Source organism: Vicugna pacos, chromosome 5, assembly GCF_048564905.1.
Source record: "Vicugna pacos chromosome 5, VicPac4, whole genome shotgun sequence".
NCBI lineage: Eukaryota > Metazoa > Chordata > Mammalia > Artiodactyla > Camelidae > Vicugna > Vicugna pacos.
Window position 1 is genome coordinate 69,599,557 of NC_132991.1, and position 21,962 is coordinate 69,621,518.

At 41.8% G+C, this 21,962-nt stretch overlaps 1 protein-coding gene across 7 annotated transcripts; it reads right to left on the reverse strand.

Annotated features, from left to right (window-relative positions):
* Window positions 1-163: 163 nt before the first annotated feature.
* Window positions 164-21,682, reverse strand: CASP8 (caspase 8). 7 transcript variants are annotated; one of them, XM_015240033.3, is made up of 11 exons: window positions 19,641-19,666; window positions 18,996-19,057; window positions 13,707-13,897; window positions 12,482-12,819; window positions 8,126-8,231; window positions 7,390-7,528; window positions 7,233-7,277; window positions 5,457-5,542; window positions 3,702-3,843; window positions 2,442-2,943; window positions 164-1,222 (listed from the first exon to the last, which is right to left on the reverse strand). In XM_015240033.3, exons 4-11 carry the CDS (start codon window positions 12,784-12,786, stop codon window positions 1,087-1,089), a joined length of 1,461 nt encoding a protein of 486 aa, XP_015095519.1. In that variant the 5' UTR covers window positions 12,787-12,819; window positions 13,707-13,897; window positions 18,996-19,057; window positions 19,641-19,666; the 3' UTR covers window positions 164-1,086. The 7 variants fall into 7 exon arrangements, with proteins under 7 accessions (XP_015095519.1, XP_072817572.1, XP_015095518.1 ...); XM_072961471.1 differs by lacking the exons at window positions 18,996-19,057; window positions 19,641-19,666 and adding an exon at window positions 21,280-21,682; XM_015240032.3 differs by lacking the exon at window positions 13,707-13,897 and having other exon boundaries at window positions 19,641-19,680.
* Between the last annotated feature and the right edge of the window lie 280 nt (window positions 21,683-21,962).

A 21,962-nucleotide genomic window follows, 5' to 3' on the forward strand; every position in this document is an offset into this window, starting at 1 on the left:
CATCTCCCAATTTTTAAATATGGACAAGAAATATTTAAGAAGTACAACCGTGTGAGCCAATGTCAGGAGGCTCAAGGAGAACTCATCTGTGATCCCGATGCCTTTTACCTGTAAGATTCCATCAGAAAAAACAAAAACAAAACAAACAAAAACAATCTCCAAGGAAGAGTCAGATAATTACAGTTTATTCTATATTCTTTAAAAACGTAGCTGTCAAAAGTAGCATAATTACTAAAGATTTCAGTTTTACTTGAGAAGTTCAAGAAAGCAAATGAAAATGCATAAAAGGAGTGCAGCATTGTTAGCGAAAAAGCAAATCATGATGCACGTATTGTAAGAGCAAGAAGAGAAAAGGCAGCCTACATCCCTGAAAAGCAGAGTCTTCTCATGGCTCAAGAGAGGAGGCTCACTTGACTGCTTGTCACACTCACCAGCATTGATCAGGCTGGATGTGGGAGCATTGTGCCTTAAACCGCAACATACCAGGGTTTTTTCAGCCAGGTCAGGACACCAAAATCTCCCTCAGTGATCTTTGAAAGGGAGTCACTGAAATTCCCCTTGCATAATAAGTCTACTATAAGTTTATTTTTAAACTTTTGTTTTAATTGAAGTATGGTAATTTTACAATGTTGTATCAAATTCTGATGGACAGCATAATGTTACAGTCATATATATATATATATATATATATATATGTATATATATTCCTTTTCATATTTTTTTCATTATAGGTTACTACAAGATATTGAATATAGTTCCTTGCCATGTATAGTAAAAAACTGTTAATTATCTACTTTATATATAGTAGCATATATCTATATATGTTGGAAATCAGCCCCTTGTTGGTCGAATCATTTATTTCTAAACATTTTCATTGAATTAAAAGTGCAACTAAAGTTATGTTATGGCTATAAATGTCTAGTTCTTGCAAAGCTAGAGATTTAGGCTTGAATTTGTATAAATATTAGATTGTCCTGACTCCCATTCTCTCCCCTTCCTGCTATCCAAAAAAAAAAAAAAAAAAGAGTAAATTAGCAGCATTTTAACAACAGATTAAGCGTAGTGTTATGCAACTAAACAGCAGCATCAATTAAGAGGAAAGAAGAGTTTTTTCCTCAGTGTGAAAGTAGGTTGTGGCATCTGTTTGCCCATATTTTTCTTGTCATCTTTATTGCTTACTTCAAAGTTCACCTTGGTGAGGATGGTGAGAATATCTTCACCTCTGAAAAACATAACATAACCTTGTGACCATCTGTGGGTGGAAAATCAACTGGTAAACCCTTTCATCTGCTGTGTTCAGTGACAGTTATTTCCCTCAAAACATCAGGCATTTGAAATAATAAGAAGTTGCTAATCCAAGACCGACCACAGCTTTCCGGGTAAATAAGTTGTCTCAGAGCTTAATCACTTTGCCTTTGGTCTACTCAGGATCTCTACTGACTATCAGAAACATCCGTGTCAACATCAGATTTGGTTTCTTTCCCTCCTGACATGTTTTCACCTCCCTTCACTCCATGTTCTGTGTCACTTCCCTGCTAATCGCCTCAATGCCTCCTGACGTCCTCTGCCTCAAATTGGTATTGCTTCTATGGGTTCATCTATGATGCCATCAAACTCCAGGCAAGTGGAAATCGAATGTCTCCCGCAGCTGCCCCGCCCCTTTCTCACCAGCCTTTCCTATCAGTTGAGTTGGACAACCTATTGGTCCACCTCTGCAGCTAGCCCCACCGGGAACCTTGCAAGATTCATGGTCTAAGTTACAAAATGAAAACGTAGTCTTGATGTTGTGCTTCACTCCTTTATCTGCCATGGGAAGTTCTTCCTCTTCAAGCACTTAAAACATAATGAGATACAGAACTAGAAAGAACCTGAAGAAGACTCCTTGCTATTTATCTGCTGGTTGTGTCTGTGTTTGGGTGAACTGTACCAAACAAAATCATTGTTTAACTAAAGGAAGCATAAGATATAGTAAATGAGGAAAGGATATTTTCCCACATGTTGAGTGACTTCAAATCAGGCCAAATAAGGGGGCGTATAGAAGGTTTCTCCTCTTTGGCACTTATCTCCCACAAGAGGGTTTGAGGTTGGTTAGCTATTACAGAACATTTGACAGGGTAGGAGGATGTTAAACATTGAAATGGGTTACTGCCTTCTTGGATGATCTCCAAAACTAGTTGAGTTGGTTTAGTCATGCTTCTGCCTAAAGACAGAGCTGGACTATATGACTTTACTGTCCTTCCAGCTCTGTGATACCCTGATTGTCCTTTGAGGGGCTAAATAAAAGAAACTCCAAGGTGAGTATCTCAGTCGTTTCTATCTGTGAACTAAAGATCTTAACATTTGCCCTCTCTCCCACTCTGCAACTGACCTGAGAATTACAGCTATGTGATCCACAGCTAGACATTTAGAGATGGATGAAGGGTTGAGTAAGCAAAAATTACCTTGGACATCTTTCTCTCAGGCTCTGGCAAAGTGACTGGATATACCAAGTCCCCTCCACAGTGCTTCGGTAGGAAACACAGTTGTTCACAGTAGCCATCCCCAGCAGAAAGTCTGCCTCATCTGGGATGTATCTCTTCTGACGTGATGAATCCATTTCTAAATAGGCTTCCTTCTGTTCTGAGTCAGTCTCAATAGCTATACCTTTCTGGTAGTTATCCCCTTGACAAGCCTGAATAAAAAAGATTTTGGGCTTGCCAAGAAGGGACGGGCACTTGGAACCAGTGAAGTAAGAGGTCAGCTCGTAGATGGAGGCTTCCTGCCCGTCGGAGCCGTAGACGATGCCCTTGTCTCCATGGGAGAGGATGCAGCAGATGAAGCAGTCCTTGTCAGTGTGGTCCAAGCCTTGGTATTGCTGCAGATTCTCAAAGATATCCTTTGCTGTGGAGTCCTTGAACTCTACGACCTTAAAATGAAGATCGCTAAAGGTCTTGCTCAAAGCCTCTGAAAAGTAAAACAAGAAAAGTCATATGACACCACAATAATTCCCAGACCGCAGCCCAGAACTAGGGAGAACATGGAGCGGATAAGAGTTTGAATCTAAATTCAAATTTTAGATTTTGTATTGAGTTCCTCTTGTGGGTGACGAGCATTTGGTACTCCTACACAATTATTTACAACGTTTAACTGAAACAATAGAAACATTTGTATTACTAGTACTATATAACATAATATTCTTTAATTATGCTTCTTTTCTTATTAAACTTTCTGTCTTTCCTGGAATTAGCATTACTTTTTCATTGCTTTGCTTTCTATATACTTGACATTATTTTTTTCTCCAAATGCCCTAATAGAGCTAGTCAAGGTTTTTCAACATTTTCAGGCTTCCTGTCTGATTCTTTTGAATAAAAATAGCATATATTTATGGTGTACGACATGATGATATGAATAGTGAAATAATTACTACAGTCAAGCTAGTAACATATCTCCTCAGATAGTTACTTTGTGTGTATGTGTGAGATGAGACCACCTGAAACGCACTCTCTTAGCACACTGCCAGTGTTCAACACAGTGTTATTAACTATGGTCATCGTGCTGCACATTAGATCTCTAAACCCATTCGTCCTACATACTGTGCACCCTTGGTCAGAAATACAATCGATGCCATTTTAACAAAAATGTTTTACTAGCAAATAAAAGAAAATCAAAAGCCTGACACGAAAGAGAGAACAAAAGCTGTATTCTTTGGGGGTCTACTATACCTGCATCCAAGTCTGTTCCATTCCTGTTCTTAATGCTGTGAAGTTTGGGCACATCCTTCCGTGCTACACTAAAATCATAATTGTTAAAGATCAAACAGTATCCCCGAGGTTTGCTTTCCATTCGGTAAACTTCGCTCCATGTCTGGAAAATAAAAATCCAACCCAGGAGCTGACTCTGTGGGTCAAACACTTGAGCTGTGAACAAAGAGCCTCCTAGTTTGAGGTAAGGTGTCTCTTAAGCCAAACTGGGACGTGTGTGCACTTTCCACGGTGCCACCCCAACTTGGCGTTGCTCACCTAAGGAATTAGTTTCTACTCATTCCCCTTGCAAGGATCCCTGGACTTCTGCCCCACAGGTAGTGTGGAAAGTCAGTGTCCTAATACGTGGGCCTCCTGAACATTTGCGCTTATATTAATAGTGTTGCCATCACACTGTATTGCCATTATTTGTTCTCGTTTCTGCTCAAGACAGAGAACAACTATGACAGAGAGTAGGTTTATTATTAATTTGTGAGAGCTCAGTCAGGAGTTGCTGGACGAGTGACTGTCCTAGTGCTGTCTTTGGGCTGCCCCTTGTGACCTTACGATTCCCTTGACTCTCTGCTCAACTCATCCATACTTCTGGGCTAACAGCTGAGGGCCTGCCCATCACACAACATAGTGTGGTCCCAGGATTTTTAAAGCTGATGGCTTAATTTGGCTCTCAGGACCACAGTGACTGGAAGAGAGAGATGCGCTGGTCAGGCAGGTCTTGGCTGTGCTACACGTTACAGTATCCAGACTCTAGCACTAGACAGTGTCAATCAGAGGTGACCCTGTGCCCTCTCGATTTTCCCAGGGCAGTTTCAGTGCTGAGATATTTCGGATTTATTGGGAAATCCATGTAGTTCTTTGAGGTGGAGAAAAGGGCCCCAGATTCAGGGGCCAAATTCCTGGCTCTACTACTTAATAATTTTAAGACTTCGGACAAGTTACCAAATCTCTCCTACACTCAGTTATCATTAGCTGTTGGGCGGGGACAACACTTGCAGAGTGCTTTACAGTTTATAAAGTGCCACATGACTTAAGTTAATCCTTGATGTTCAGACTGAGAGAAGTCTGGTAATTTGCTCAGGAGTCCACTAGTAAATGGTCTCTCTCAAGCTCAATTTCTAGTCTCCCATGGGACATTAGCATACAGGGTGGTTTCCTCTGCTTCCTGCCACGGAGAGAGGGGAATGGGGTGCTGAGTCAAAATGTGTTTGGTGAATGGTTGAAGGTGACAGAAACAGAAGTGATTCCATCCAGAAAGGCAATTTTTGGGCCAGCTCACTGGGCCAAGAACATAGAGATGGCTACACAGTGAGCATTTGCGGCTGATATCGAATCACAAAAGAGAAACAATTTTGAAATGCCAAGCTAAAAGAAAAGACTTTGCATCTTCCAACCTGCTCAACTCTTCCCCTAAAACCTTCTCCAATTTAGGCTGACATAGCTGCTGAAAGGATCAGATTGGAGGCTCCCCACCCCTCTGCCCTCTGACTGTTCCAACGCCTTTGTCTTTGGCTTTAAAATAGAAATTCAGCACATAGGAAACCAAAGAGATCACCTTTTTTAAGTTCAAAAGTGAATTTTTGTGAATTTTTCCTACAATTCTCAACATTTTCAATAAGTTTCTGTCTTTTATTTGTTTACCTAGAAGCTAAAAGGGCTCAGGAATACAATAACTAGAATCTGCAGTTCAAAGGGGTTAAAGGGATGGGAATTTCCCAGTACCTCTGGCTCACTGTCCTGTTCTCCCCGAGAGTCCGACAAGGCCAGATCTCCAAGGGACCCCTCCCCTTCGAGCAGTTGAGACAAATCTGGAATGACACATGGCAGGGAAGATACTTTATTAAGGAAATGTAGCACCCAGGACAACATAGGTCCCTTTTAAAATGAAAATTCACAGACTACCTTGAATGTAGTATCCTTGCAGTCCACAGAATAAGCTAAAATCTTATCACTGACTAACAACTCTCCCCCTATTTCAAACTTGCCTTCCTGGGGCTGCAGGGTCTATGATTGATAACTCCTTTTAAATCTTCCAGTGTGTAGAGAAGGTGACAACAAGTAGCCTCTGATATTAGGAGAGCAGGTCCATTAAGATGCGGATGAGTTACTAAGGTCAGGAACAAGACAAGGATGCCCACTCTCGCCACTTTTGTTCAACACAGTTTTGGAAGACCTAGCCACAACAATCAGAGAAGAAAAAGAAATAAAAGGAATCCAAATTGGAAAAGAAGATGTAAAACTGTCACTTTGCAGATGGCATGATACTATACATAGAAAATCCTAAAGATGCTACCAGAAAATCACTAGAGCTCATCAACGAACTCAGTAAAGTTGCAGGATACAAATTTAATATACAGAAATCAGTTGCATTTCTGTACACTAATAATGAAATAGCAGAAAAAGAAATTAAGGAAACAATTCCAGTTACCAACACATCAAAGAATAAAATACCTAGGAATAAACCTACCTAAGGAGGCAAAGGATTCCAATACAGATTCCAAAAACTATAAGACACTGATGAAAGAAATTGAAGATGACACAAACAGAAAGACATACTGTGTTCTTGGATTGGAAGAATCAATACTGTTAACATAGCCATACTGCCCAAGGCAATACGCAGATTCAATGCAATCCCTATTAAGTTACCAATGACATTTTTCAGAACTGGAGCAAAAAATTTTTTAATTTGTATGGAAACACAAAAGACCCTGAATAGCCAAAACAATCTTGAGAAAGAAGAATGGAGCTAGGGGAATTATGCTGCTGGGAATATATCCAGAGAAAAGTCTAATTTGAAAAGACACATGCACCCCAATGTTCACAGCAGGACTATTTACAATAGCCAAGACATGAAAACAACCTAAATGTCCATTGACAGACAACTGTATAAAGATGTGGTATAATATACAATGGAATACGACTCAGTCACAAAAAGGAATAAAATAATGCCATTTGCAGTAACATGGATGGACCTGGAGATTGTCATTCTAAGTGAAGCAAGCCAGAAAGAGAAAGAAAAATACCATATCATATCACTTATATGTGGAATCTAAGGAAAATGACACAAATGAACTATTTACAAAACAGAAACAGACTCATTGACATGGAGAACAAACTTAAGGTTACCAAAGGGTAGAGGAGGTGGGAAGGGATAGATTGGGAGTTTGAGATTTGCAGATACTAACTACTACATACAAAATAGACAAACAACAAAGTCCTATTATTTAGCACAAGGAACTACATTCACTATCTTATAGCAACCTATAATGAAAAAGAATATATGTATGTATGTGTATGACAAGCACTATGCTGTACACCAGAAATTGACACAACATTGTAAACTGACTATACTTCAATTAAAAAATGCAAAAAAAGATTAGAATAATAATTTTAAAAAAAAGATACAGATGAGATAGAAGGTTATGGAGAGGAGGCGATGAAGATACCAGGGAGGAAAATTAATGAAATAAACGTTGAAAACAAATCTCCAAGTATTACCATTTGAGATTTCCCCTGGCCTGCTTTCAAGGCTCATCCTTGGTTCTGAGTTAAAAAAGAAACATGCACATACTTGATTAGAAACAGCTGTGACATAGAGGGGTCTGCCTCTTTAAGATTACATTTTGCTGATTGGTAGCTCTCAGGTTATTTTTACCTCTGCTTACTTCTTCATAATCGTTGATCTTCTTCAGCAAGCTCTTGTTGATTTGCTCACAGATTCTTTTCAGGGTGTCCAAGTTTCTTTCCCCTAGGATGACCCTCTTCTCCATCTCTATGAAAATATCAAGCAAGGTCTAGAGGAAGGAGAAGTAAAGTTGGAAGACTGGATGGAGCCATATCGGCTTCTGGATTTATTTATTTTATTTTTTGCTTCCACTTTCTCCAAACCAAGTGCCCACCCTAGCTTCCCAAGCTGACTCCCCCAAGAGAACATCTTGGTCTTACAAAGCCAATCAATGGACCACTAGGGAGGCACTCTCACTCAGGAAGACAGACATGAGGAGACAGAGAAGAAGCCACAGCAGATGTCACCCAGTCCCCAGGTCCAGACACTGTGCCAAGGCCACCTGTGCACACTTTTATGAGAGATGGCCTGAGTGCGTGGCTAAGGCGCAGCAGCCTGGTCCCCGTCGTGGGAGCCCTGGAAACTGCCTCGCATCCAGCGTTGCCTCTGGTACCTGATCCACCTCCAGACTGAGTGTTGCCCTCAACACATACATACAGACAAGCACACATTCACACAACATTACATCACACAACACACACACACACACACACACACAGACTGCGGCAGCGGGGAAGCGATCTCAGGCCCACTACTGTCTCTTCTAGCTCTGCAGGGTCCCCACTTGGTCCTCGGGACTAACTCTCTGTCAGACATCAGGTCTTACCATGTCATCATCCAGTTTACATTTGGCGATCTCCTTGCTGAGAAAAAACTTAAAGTCCTTCAATTCCAGTTTGTTTACATCTTCTGAAATCTGAAAAAGCATGACCCTGTAGCAGGAGACAGAAACACTTTAGAAATACTTTCTTAATTTCCCATTTGATATTTGTAGTCTCAGTGGACTTGATTCTAATGGCCTCTCTTTAAAATAAAGCCAAGTAATGGTACGATTTATTACCACGAGTTGAGTTCTCAGAAAGAGGCTGGTGTAGTGACACTGACGACTATTGACTCACACCCAACTATCCCACTCTTCACAGAATTTAAAGTCCCCCAACTTTGAGTTTCAGTTAAATGAATTATGTTTTGCCTTTGTCCTTCACTATAAAGTCAAGATCTTGTTGCATGGACCTAGCGATGATCACACTAAGTGAAGTAAGTTAGAGAAAGACAAATACCACGTGATATCACTTATATGTGGAATCTAAAAAAATCGATACAAATGAACTTATTTACAAAACAGAAATAGACTCACAGACATAGAAAACAAACTTACGGTTACCAAAGGGAAAAGGGTGTGGGAGGGATAAGTTAGGAATCTGGGATTAACAGATATACCCTAGTATATATAAAATAAACAAAGACCTACTGTATAGCTCAGGGAACTCTATTCAATATCTTGCAATAAGCTATAATGAAAAAGAATCTGTAAAAGAATACAAATATACATATATATATACACACACATATATATACATAACTGAATCACTTTGGTGTATGTTCAACTGAAACATTGTAAATCAACTACAGTTTTTTTTTTTAAAAAAAGATCTTGTTGCAATAGAAAAAAAACTTTGATTTTGAATATTACGCTTTTCAAAATGCTAATCAGATCATCACTTTCTTAATTAAAACCAGTCAACGTTCTTAAGCCACTACCTTCAGTAAGTTGGCCAAACACCTCCTTCTGGGATAAAGAGTTTTGTGAATTAAGCCCAGCCTGCCTCCTTATCTCTGGCTACACCTCACCACCGTCCCCTCATCTCCTCGCTGAACACACCCAGCTGCCCTGCCTTTCACCCTTTTATGTTGTGCCCCTACACCTTCATTCCCTCGTCCATCTGCAGAAAACCACTCATCCACTAACTGCTCACACACTGCCAGACTGTCCTCAAAGCTGCATTCACCCCGCTGTGCCTGTAGATCACCAGAACAGTAACACACATACTATAATTGTCTGTTTATGAAGCTGTCCGAGTTCCCTGAGAGCAAGGGTAGTGCTCTTTTGGTTTCTGTAAGCCCAGTGAGTCATAAGATACAGTGTTTTAGGTGTAGGGGATCCAGATTCCTGGTGTTAGAATCTTGGATCCACCACTCACGAGCTGTGTGGCTTTAGAAGTGGTGCACAACTCTTCCCCTCATCCGTAGACTGTAGATTATGCTACATCTGCCCCACTGGGAGGTAGTGAAGGTTACATGAATAAGTTTATCGGAAGCACTTAAACCAACTTTTGGCAACATACTAAGTGTTCAAACATGACAGGCGTTATTCCCCAAATATGAAAGGCTCCTGGGATATGCTTGTTGAATGAACAAAGAGATGTTTTATAAGTTGGAAAAACTTTTACTATTATAGCATAAAGAAAAATAACTAAGACAAAAACATATTAACTTCAAAATTAAAATTCTGAAAATAAAAATACGGTTGACCTTTGAACAACGTGGGTTTGGAGTGAGCAGGTTCACTTACAGATTTTTTTTCAATTAATATGTAATACGGTCCTAAAAGGTCTGCAGTTGGTTGAATCTGCAGATGTGGAGCCTCAGACATGGAGGGTTGACTACAAGTTACACGTGGTCTTTTGACTGTGCGGAGGGTCCACATCCCTAAACCCTATGTTGTTCAATGGTCAACTGTAGTGCAAAAACAGAAATTATCCAGTATTACAATCTGCTTCCTCCTTCTTCTCATGGAATCTCTACCCTAGAAGTATTTTTCTAAAGCTTTCTCAGTTTGGCCAAGATTGGGTCCAATCCTAAGCTACTTCCACAAGGCATTTTGCCCTTCTACATTCCTCATCACCGAAACCTACCGGCCTTCTTGCACCATCATTTTCTAGAAATAAATCTGGATACAAAAACAAAAACAAACAAACAAACAAAAACAAAGCATAAATACAGGACAGAAATAGACTCATAGACAGAGAATACAGACTTGTGGTTGCCAGGGGGCAGAGGGTGGGAAGGGATAGACTGGGATTTCAAAATTGTGGAATAGATAAACAAGATTATACTGTACAGCACAGGGAAATATACACAAAATGTTATGGTAGCTCACAGAGAAAAAAATGTGACAATGAGTGTGTATATGTCCATGTATGACTGAAAAATTGTGTTGAACGCTGGAATTTGACACAACATTGTAAAATGATTATAAATCAATAAAAATCTTAAAAAAAGACTAATTTTATAGGTAGCAATGATCTTTTGAAAATGTAAACATCTAGTGTTTTCTTATAAATGGAAAGTAGTCACACTAGCGTATTTTCAATTTCCTGGTTAATATTCAACAATGATGAACAATCAGTAGGTCGTACTTGCACTGACCCTTTTATTCCCAAGCTGGCACGTTGAAGATTTGAACAGACAGATCCTGCCCTTGTTAGAGACTCTTCCCCTCCGACTGAGAGGCCCACATCACTGTCTGCACTGGCAGTTTGCCTCGGCCTTGCGCACATGACAGAAAGCGTGCAGCCTTCAGAAGACCAAGACAGTGGGCACAAGATGAGGCCTTCCAGCTCTCCTAATTACGGAGCTGTTGTTTTTTATGACTAATTGAGGCCTTAATGAAAAAAATTCATTACAAGGACTTCACAATTCAATTGAACCCAAGTTACCCAGTATTAAATAGTGTCCTTCCCTACTCTCCTTCCAAATTCGTGTCCACCTGGAACGTGTAAATGTGCTTTATATGGAAAAGGGGTCTTTGCAGACCTAATCTTGTGAAGATGAGGTCAGGGTGGCCCTAAGCCAATGACTGGTGTCTTTAAAAGAAGGGGGACATTGAGACACAGAAACACAGGGGAGAAGGCAAGGTGAAGGCCCAGGCAGAGACTGGAGTGATGTCCCTCTAAGGGAGGCCAGGGATTCTGCAGCCACCTGCAGCCATGAGAGGAGCAGGAAACAGATCCTCCCTCAGCGCCTCCAAGAGGAAACTAACCCCGCTGACACCTTGATTTCAGGCATCCAGCCCCCGGAACAATAAGAAAATTCATTTCTCTCTTGTGTTAAGCCACTTAGTTTGTGATACTTGGTTACGTTTGTTCTAGGCAGCCCTAGAAAACTAGTGCACTTGGAATATCCCTTTTGTCATTTAAAATCAAAATGGTCAGCCTTAAGTAGAGAAACCTCTAAGTGCCCAAATCGCAGGTCTCTGAGACTAGGAGGACGGGACATTCAGAGGCCAGGCAGCAGAGGATAGCGGCTTTGAGCTCTGGTTGTGAGCAGTCAGTGCCACACACGCCACGGTTACTGACGAGCAAGCAGGACAGTGAAATGGGCCACAGCTAAGGCTTGAGTGGAAGTTCTTTGAAAAGAAGGCTGAAAATAACCTTAAGGAGTGTGGGGTAATGCAATGTTGAAAGAGAGAAGTTGGCGATGTTTTTCTACTTTTAAAGTCTTGTCACAGAACCAGGAAGATGTGACCAAACATCCTGTTCAGGCTGGACTCCACAGAGACCGCTGAGTCCCTGAGCTCCCAACCCCCCTACAGGTGAGGAGGGGCCGAGCCGCAAGGCCTTGGGCAGGACAGATGGCCCAAGCCACCACCGTTCTCCTGGCGGCAGCTTGGATCACAGGGACCAAACGGTCATTGTGGGGTCCAGCCTGGCCAGTCCAGTACAACAGGCAGCATACACCTCACTGGAGAACTTGGTAACACAAGGCGTTAAGTGTGGAATAAAAGCCTAAAACCCCACTGAGAATTTCATAGTCATCCACAAGCAGGTGGGAGGGGGTCTCAGGTGCGAAGCGGAGATGCTTCATTCAATAATAGGCAAAGTAAGCAACAGACATGTAACGGAGAGAGAGTTAGAACATTTTTTAAATATCTATTTTAATTTCCGCATACCTAGAGGTAATGGTTCACTTTGGAAAGAAATTTTTACTTTATGTTTTTAGCATTTTTTTTCTGTATTATTCCTAACGTCACTAAATTTCTTAATTTGGCCCTGGTGGGACAACTTCCCAGAGCCTCCAAAGTCACACCACACAGACAACCTGCAAACAGCATCAGCCCTGCCCATAAAGCTGTGTCCGTTCAACCCACCTCCCAGGCCCACACCGTGGAGGCTCTCCCCACCTGTAGGCAGAGATCTGGGCCCTGCCTGGTATCTGAAGCTCCCTCTCCATCTCCTCTTCACTCGTGTCCAGGTAGGTGGTCAGCAGATCCAGTCTATTCATTCGGAAAAACAGCTCCTTCAAGAAGGACAGGTTGTTTTCCTCCAACATTCTTTTTTCTTGGAGCCTCTGGAATAACATCAAGGCATCCTTGATGGGCTCCTGCTTCCTATGTGGGATGTAGTCCAGGCTCAGGAACTTGAGGGCAGCCAGGTCATCACTGTCCAGCTGTTCCCCGATATTATAGAGACATCTGTTGAAGTTCATTCTGCTCAAGTGTTAGGAGAACGTAGTCGTAACCTAGGTCAAAATGCAATGGTACGTTCAGATGAGGAGGAAAAATACCACTACTGGCTTGTTCCTTCATCAAATTATCTTACATCTATTATATATGTCAGACATTATGCTTTGGATACAGGAAAGGAAAAAATGAACAAACAGGACAAGTTCCCACTCTCAAGTAGCTTACTATTTTGGAAGGTAGACTTTTTTTACAAACTAGGGAGTGGTCAGAGAGTTGGAACAAGGGTGTGGTAGAGACATAGAGGATGGACCCTTAACTCAGCCTGGGAGAAGGGCTTCCTGGAGGGGAGGCACCTTGGGGGAAGAGGTGGAAAAGGACAATTAATGCATGAAATAATTTATGCAAAAGATGGAGGAAAGGATCTGGGAAGGGCAGGGGTGGGGCATAGGGATGAAGCTGTGGCCAGGAACCATTATAAAAGGCCTCATACCAGGGGCAAGGGAGTCAGGCTTTGTCCCGGAGGTATCAGGGAACTAAGAAAAGATTGTAGATATGAGAATGACATCATCCAATATGGGATTATCATTTCAAATGTGGAGGACAGATTGGAAGGGTGGGAGGTGGGAGAAGTGGTTGGGACTGGTGGAAACAATGGTGGCGGGAGGACACTGTACAGTGCTGTCCCCCATGTGCCTTTGGACCAGCATCCACGGCTGGTCAATAACCCAAGACTGGAAACGGAACCAAGAAAACTCCATCAGTCTTTCAAGTCAGTTTCTAAGTCAGATTATGGGGTGCTGTCGCAGACTTACATGTCTGAGCAGGTGAGAACAGGAGAGGACAGTGTTTTAGGAGACCCCAGACAACCTTCATGCAAGCAGCCCAGGATCCTGGTTTCTCCCTCTTGAGCCCCTTGCATCACACTGGCCAACTGCCCCCTCACCTTCCTTGCTCTGACAGGCCCGTGTTGTGGTACAAGGAGCCGTTGGAGCAGGGTTTATATTGGATATGTCACAGGAACAAGACTGGGACCTGGCTCCAGGAGGCAGGCCACAGGGTCGCCGTCAAAGCCAGGAAGCTCACCAGCAGCTGACTGTCAGGGAGGCGGGCAGTGCAGTGGTTCAGAGCTTGGGGCTGTGGGTCAGACAGAACTTAGATCAGAACCCAGTGGGGGCAGCGGCCCAGGCTGGGCAGCTCACATCCTCCGAGGTGAGATTCCTCCTCTGTAAAGTGGGATCAGAAGAACACTGTCTCCTGAACTGCTGTGAGTACATAACACCTATGATGCATGTAGAGTAACGGCCAGCAACTAACCAACAGAGGAGTGTCCACCTGAAAGAAGGAGGGAGCTTGCCCGTGGGGCCAGACACCGACCAGGCATGTCACCTGAGCACTCCTCTCACCCTCGGCGTTTTCCCACTTCCTTGCTGGAGAATTCAGCTGGAAGCAGTGGCTTTTCAGCCTCTTCAAAGTTGACGAACTCTTCCATGAAGAACTCTTCCTTGCTCCCACAGACTCTGTGCCCTTGGGCACCTTCCTTAACCTCAAAGAACCTTAACCTGCTTAGACCTCTTTTCTTCCTGAAACAACGCTCCTGAATCTTTAAAGTCTTTAAGCTCCCTGCATTTGCTGACATACTTGGATGAAACCACAAATCCTATCACTTGAGGTGGTGATAAAAGTGAACCAGGACCCACACATTTTCTACATCTGATATTTAAACAGAAACTTGTTGACATGCACATTAAGGTATATTTTTAAATGTTTTTAAAAAGTGGTTCCAAAGACTTTGAAGTTTTTCTTAAAAAAAAAAACAACAAAAAGCAAACAAAAAAAACTCCTTTTCCCCCAATCCTGATTATAAAGCAGTGTTTTTTGGGTGGAAATTGAAAATACAAAAATTACACATGATCACAGTTATCATTGTCATTCACCACACACACACACACACACAGATATATTTATATAAAAATTAGAATCAGGCTGCACATCCAGGTGTATACACCTGTTTTTTTTATGCACTTAATATTTAAAATGAATATTTACCCTTACCATTAAATATTCTCTTTTGGCATATTTGTAATGTTTCTTGATGTCTAACATGTGGAGATATCACAATTTATTTTAAGCAATTTTCTGTTTCCTTACTGTTAAAAATAACATTGCACTGAGAAATTTTTTTCATATATCCTATGCACATCTCTAATTATTTCCTTCTTAGAATTGGAATTATGGGCAAAACTTCTTTTCTCTCCCTTTTGATCTAGAGCTTACATTATTGTTTAGACAAGTTTTCTTGATTCAGGAAACTGGAGGGACAGTGCCTTGGAAAGATACACTTTGCACTGGATTCACAAAGGCTGCAGAAGCTAGCTCTTTCACTGCAAAAGCAATCAATTATCATGAAAATACTTTTATTTAGGAAAGATATCTTAAATATGTGGCCAGCACCTAAAAGCATATGTTCAAAGTGCAGCAAACAAAAACTGCTGGATATTCAAGGGAACAAACTAGCAAGTGCACTCCTTAAGTCACACTCCATAGGAACACACGTGTGCTCCACAGGCTATGCACATGGAATCTCACCACAGCATAATAAGGTAACCCTGAATAACCAAAAACATCCCAAACATCCTCCAAGAAAGGAATGGCTAATAAAATAAGGCACAGTCATACTACAGAATATTATGCAGCAGTTAAGAAGATGCACTCCATCTTCTGAAATAAAAATGGGTAGATATTCAAGATGTCTATGGGGGGGTATAGGTCAGTGGTAGAGTGCATGCTTAGCATGCATGAGGTCCAGGGTTCAATCCCCAGTACCTCCGTTAACAACAGCAACAATAAAACGATATGTTATTATGACAGTGAAAAAGGCAAGTTGCAATACAACCAAAAATTCATACATCTACTTTTAAAAAATACTCAAACAGTACAATTAAATTTTCAGTGATTACTGACATATATATAAAAGCATACAATAAAAGATAAGGAAATTCTGGAAAGAGAAATACCGACTCATAAAGTGCATCAATTTTGTACTCACAGATCTTTGAGGAAAACACAGAGAAAGCTGCTTCAGGGGTTGACTCAGAGGAGAGGAATCAGAGGTCTGTGGGTGGGGAGGCCCAGGTACAGACAGGAAAGAGGCTTGCTTTGCATTCTATACCCTTTGCACAGTGTGAATTTTTACTGTTTGCATGTATTACTTATCCTAAATGTACACGGACCTAAAATCCCTTTTTAAAGATCTACTTTTATTCTAGTATATGATACTGGAAAGGATCTAACCCAGGTCCAGCCTGTTTAGTACCATTAGGTCCAGCATCCTTAAATCTTTTAATCAGTTCTAACTACTATTAAAATATCATTTTACAGAATAAAATCAACCAAAGAATCAAATGAAAGCAGAATCTCCTTATTTTTCCCCTCTGCTATTATTTTTTCTAATGATAACAATGCTTGTTGTATTCATTTCAGAAAACCTAGAAAAGATACAAAGAAGAAAAATTACCTATAATTCTATCACCCAAATATAAATACTTAATAATATTTTACTGTCTTTCCTACCAAATATTTTACGTATGTATATGTTTCCTCATATTTGAACACATCACATTTCTGAGGTATAAGTGGATTTTTCCACTGATAATATTATAAGTACATCTTGATGTCTTTATTTTTCTTCTATAGCATGGATTTTAAAATCTGTAAAGCATCTAATCATAAGAATGGACAATAATTTATCTAACCAGTCTCTGCTTACATTTAGCATGATCTTAACATGCAAATCTCCATGTATACCTCTGATTATTTTGCTACAATAATTTCCTAAAAATAGTATTCTTGAGACAAAAGGAACAAACCTTTTTAAGGCTTTTGTTACATATTCAATAGCATTTTCTGACGGCATTTGATAACATAAAATAATAAAATCCAAGGCCAGGATGACATGAATTTGGATATAACAATGATTAGTGCTTGGTTCCTGTCCCCTGTAGCCAGTTGATTTCACTCATTTCATTATCTTTGCAATAGCTTGACAATGCTTTCTAAGTGATTTTTGCATCATATTAAAATGGACACTTAGTAGAGAAAGTGCTGACAAGGCTTTTTTCCTGACCCAAGTTTTCTAGAACACACTATGGTATGATGTTTAGTCTTTGTTTGTTTAGAGCACACATCTCTCTGGTCCTAGTGCCTGGTAAGTACTGTCTAGATTTTACACCTGCACTAGATTTTACACCCTTATCGATGGGCTTCCTCTAGGTTCTGGCTCTACAGGTACAGGGACCAGGAGTCATTTTCTGTTTTTTGGGACCTGGGTTTACTGCATGAGCTCGCGGGCATGAAGCTAGAAACTATCAGAGTAATATTTTTGAAAGACTTCTCACTGTTGTATTTTCTTACCCTAAAAGAGTAAAAGTAACACTTGTTCCTTAGAGGAAGTGCAAAAGCTTTAAAAAGAAAAATAAAAATCACTTAGAAACTTGCCATTTAAAAGTAATTTGGGGGTCACATTTGGTGTTTTTTTCAAATTTTATTCACATATTCAGATATATATATACACACACATATATAATGTGTGTATATACATTTGTAGAATATAGAAACCTGAATATTTTGACATATAAGACATAGAAGGTGGAGCAAACAGATGGGGATGGGAATTGAAATGCCTCCAGTTATATAATATCTAGAAAATAAGTCCATATATATTATGTATCTTTAAAAAATTTCATATAAGCATATTTAATATTTTATAATAAATATATGCCCCCAAATATTTTTATATAAATAAATTTTCATATTATGATATATAAGTGTTTACAATATATAACCATATAAACATAAAAATATTTCTCTTGTCTCATTTTACTACAATTCTCTGAAAAAATTGCTATTATCATCCTCATCTTACAGGTGTCAAAAATTAGTTTGGAAATAAGCTAGTGAGAGAGTTGTCAGGCCCAGATATGATCATCTCATTCGAGGGTTTCAATGACAGAACATGCAAAGATGTAGACTTTATACTAATTGCAGTTGGAAGCCAGGGAAGGAATTTAATGAAGAAAGACACATAATCAAAATGTTTTTAAAGATTTTAAATTATTTAAAATTTTAAAAGACCAAAGAAACCCCCAAAACACAAAAACAGGAATTCTTAACAAATCCACAAAAGCAGAGAATCAGAACCTTACAAACCAAGCTGGTATGTGCTAGAGCCTGGATTTAGACCTCAGCCTCTCATTCCAGAGTCCTCAATTACCACTGCCTTTTATACCACAATTTAATTGCAAATAAATCTCACCTAATCATAAACAAGCCTTCTAACAATATTCTAGCAGCATCCTCCGTCCTTTGGTGATATGGTAAACTACTTCAAAGCTGAGGAAAATAAACCCAAATTTTGCATTAATCTTCCGAGGCAAAAATCTGCATCTCACTCAAAGTTCAAGAGTACTTGAGAGCCGCTTTCAGGCGCAAACCCGTAAGCAATAGTGTGGCCAATTCCCTTCTGTCCAGGATGGCCACCCCAAATTGGGGCTTCCCCCAGAACCTGCCAGATGTCCACCTTGTACACAAGCATTGTCCACTGCAGGGCCCCAGCCAGGGCTATCACACAGCTTAGTAAATGTCTCCAAATGGCAACAAAACTTACAACCAACCAAACTGAAGAAATATGTTAACTTAACCTAGAAATGCTTACCCCACAAGTGCAGGTCTCTGACTATCAGTCTATGCTTGCTATTATACTATTCCCTGTACTATTCTGTACCCTTTTAATTTCTCAAAAAAATACATGATTGAGTTATTAGGACTGTGTGCATGTGTCTGTATGTGTGTGTGTGTTTATGTTGGTGGGCCTGTATGTCGGCAGATGGGTAGCTCTACCAAGCAGCAATGTCAGTTTAGATTTAAATTTTGGTTTCTATTCTCTGACAAGTCTGGCCGGCATAAGGAAGAGGCCTCTGCACATATAACTGGACTTGGGAGTATTTCAGAAAACCGCCCAAGAATGCATCACCCGAAGCTGGAGAGGTCTGGAAATCTGGAATCTGTGGACCCTCACCCGGCCCCCAGAGGCACTGCTAACTCTCCCGGTTCCCCCATCTACTCTCAAAGGCAGGGATCACCCCGTGGGCCCCGAGGCCACCAGAACCACATCCTCAGCAGCTTAGAAAACTCTAGAACCAAAAACATTCCTCTCCAAAGGCCCATCCGATCTTACCGGAGGCAAATCCCGGGGCCCTCACAGTGGCTTCTTCACAGGCCGCCTCTCCCCTGACACAGCTAAGACAAGAACAAATGTCGAATGAAGAACCAACAGTGCAGCTCGCTTACTTCCTGTTTTCGAAACTCTTGAGTCACACAAGCCTGGTGAGGTAGGCCGGCCTCTACGCAGCACCTCGGTCATATTTCTGAGGGAGCCTATGGAAAATGAGACAGGTGCTGGGTGGGGCCCCAGGCCACCCGAGCTGGACCCTGGCTGTGTGACTCTGGACGGGTCATTTTCTCTTTGGGGCCTCCTTACACATTCCAACCTGGGAAAATCGAACTAAATGATAGCAAAGGACCCTTTCCTTCCATATTTCAGGAATTTACAGATTTTTCTGGGTTCGTTGTTGACTTTAACGTTTTATTCAGTAAATTTCATGGAACACTCCGGAGAGGTCTTGAGACCTAGAAACTAGAGGACCTTTGCCATGGCCCTCAGCCGGTCTGCTGACCCCCACAGAAACTCTCATGGTTCCCCCATCTACACTCAGATACATGGATCACCTCCACGGCCCTGAGGCCACCAGATCCCACCTTCAGCAGCCTAGAAAACTCTGGAATCACAGTCCTTCCTACCAAAAGGCCCAGCCAGACTTACCAAAGAGGCAAATCCTGGGGCCCTCACCATAGCTGGGCCCTGGAAATATAACAGTGAACAGAACACACATTAGTCCTGCCTTTTTGCTCTCAGTTGGTTGAAATGTTTTCTGATGATAAAAGTAGAGGGGAAAAGATCTAACACCTCTCTTCTTTGAAACTGCCTTTTTTCTTTCCCCAAAGAATACAAGCCTTTAGAGGGCAGAGACCCATCTCACAGCTGAGAGGATCAACGAGCTGTCTGAAAGTGCCTCTCCACCTGCAGAGGGCTAGGTAGCGGAGCCGCCGTCCTACCATGCCCTTTGCTTCCCTGGACTCTGCCCTGTGAAGTCTGAAAATCCTGTTTGTGGCTAAATCCTAGTCCAGGAGGTGGTCTCTGGCTCTTTTTTGAGGCCTCCTGAGCATCCACCCAGCATTTGCCCCACTGTTTTGTGACTAGTTCCTGTCCTAGGCTGTGAGCTTCATAGGGCGGAGACCGAATCTTTCATGCCCGTGTTCCCAGGATGTGCCGCAGGAGTAGCAGTAACTAGAACATACAAAGGTTTCCTGCAGATCAACAAGGAAAAGAAACCCTATAGAAGGACAATGGACACAAACGTGGGGTTCCCTGTCACGGATGCTCAGATGGCCAAAGCGTACAAATGAGGCTCAGACTCCTGAGTAAACTGGGAAATGCGAGAGAAAGCAACGAGCTACCCACTTTGTACCCATCGGACTGGCAAAGGTTTGCAAGCTGGATGAGGCTGAGGACTGGTGGGCAAGATCTTATATAGGATTGTGGAGACTGCCCATCATGGAATAATAAGTAGTGGTTTGAAAGTGGGACCCGGCAAAATACGTAAAACCTAAAGTGTAGAGTGCTTTCTTGAGAAAAAAAAAAAGTGAGAAACAGAATGAGCAAAACACAATATAAATTATACCAATACGTGATAATAATTGCTAACACTTACTGGCTACTTAGCAGTGTGGGTCACCGCTGTAAGTGACTGTTATTATCAACTTAAATCCTCACAGCCACCTCACGAGGGAGTATTACTCCCGTTCAATGTTGAGGAAACAGAAATTACTTCCTGGCTGCTGGTCACAAAGTTTAAAAAGTCACGTACACACGTGGAACAAGGATACATTTTGCAAAGATACAGATCGATTCACCCATGCATTTCAAAAGGTTTCAAGAGTTGTCTTTGGCAGCCAGAGAGGCGGGCAGGAAGCAGGGTGGGAGTTGGGAGATCAAAGAAAGTATCCAGAACAGGGAGGGGGGAAGGGGCCCTGGGCCTTGGAGACCAAGCCACAGGGAATCTGGACCAGACAGGGTGATTAACTCAACCCTCTGCCCCAGGGCCAAATGGAAAAGAAAACAAACGGAAGTAGGGAAATAATTCTTGTGGATCTCCAAAGTAATCCTGCAGGAGGGAGGCACTGTGTCTGTATCTGAGGCAGCAGAGGAACCGGAGATTCCTCAGAGCTAGAAATTAGAAAAGCCAGCGACTGTGGTTCAGAGAGAAACCCACTCGGGGATCTGGAGCCCCTGCAAGACCCCGAGGTGACTCCACTCGGCAGGTCTGGCAGATCCTGAGCTGCCCGTCTCTTGAGTCCCAGAAACGTGGTGTCCAGACGCCACCTCTGCACCAGGCACTCACCTGCTTCACCCTGTCCCGGCAACATCACAGTCACTAAGTTCCCGATGCCGCGTCCCCTAGTCTGTCTAACTTCACACGTACTGATCACTAAGGCTGGTTCACACAACCTGAGAAAAATCCCTGGAAACTCGGCAGGGAGGAAGGGGGTGGGGCTAGAAACGCCACCAGGAAGAAGTTTTCTTTTACTTTCGATCACTCCACCAGGCTCTTCTGCCTACCTCAGCGGACTCACTTCCTGGTTCTCTGCTCTCCACATTGAGAATTTACTAGCAAATTCAGCAAGGATTTTAAAAATCCCAATTTAAAGAAGGAGAACCTGTGAAAACATTGCCCTCCAGCGGAAGGGCAAAGTCTGGTCATTGGTAACAGAGAAAGAAAATTCCTGAACAGAGGTAACTAAAGAATAAACTTGATTCTGAGAACTAGAGACCAGAGATGACTCACTCCAATAGGAAATGTTTCTTATTTAAAGGAACCAGTGCCCAATTTCCACGTGCAAACCGGAAACCAGGAAGCTGTGCGTGCACTATTGGAAAGCATTTCTATTCACTACATTTAATATTAATAAGTCTGGTCACTTTAAAGAGAGGCTTGAGGCTGCCTGTGGCAAGGAAAATGCCATTCTCCCTTGAAAGGGGTCTGGGGAGAGGAATTGTCCCACTGTTCGGTGGCCCAAATCTCAG

Bases quoted from the DNA above. Each gene is read 5' to 3' on its own strand.
- CASP8 (XM_006205181.4), bottom strand. From the start codon at position 12,786: ATGAACTTCAACAGATGTCTCTATAATATCGGGGAACAGCTGGACAGT. The intron at 8,232-12,481 runs GTGGGGAGAGCC...CTCCTGCTACAG, and splicing joins GCCCAGATCTCTGCCTACAG to GGTCATGCTTTTTCAGATTT. The intron at 7,529-8,125 runs GTAAGACCTGAT...TCCTTCCTCTAG, and splicing joins GTAAACTGGATGATGACATG to ACCTTGCTTGATATTTTCAT.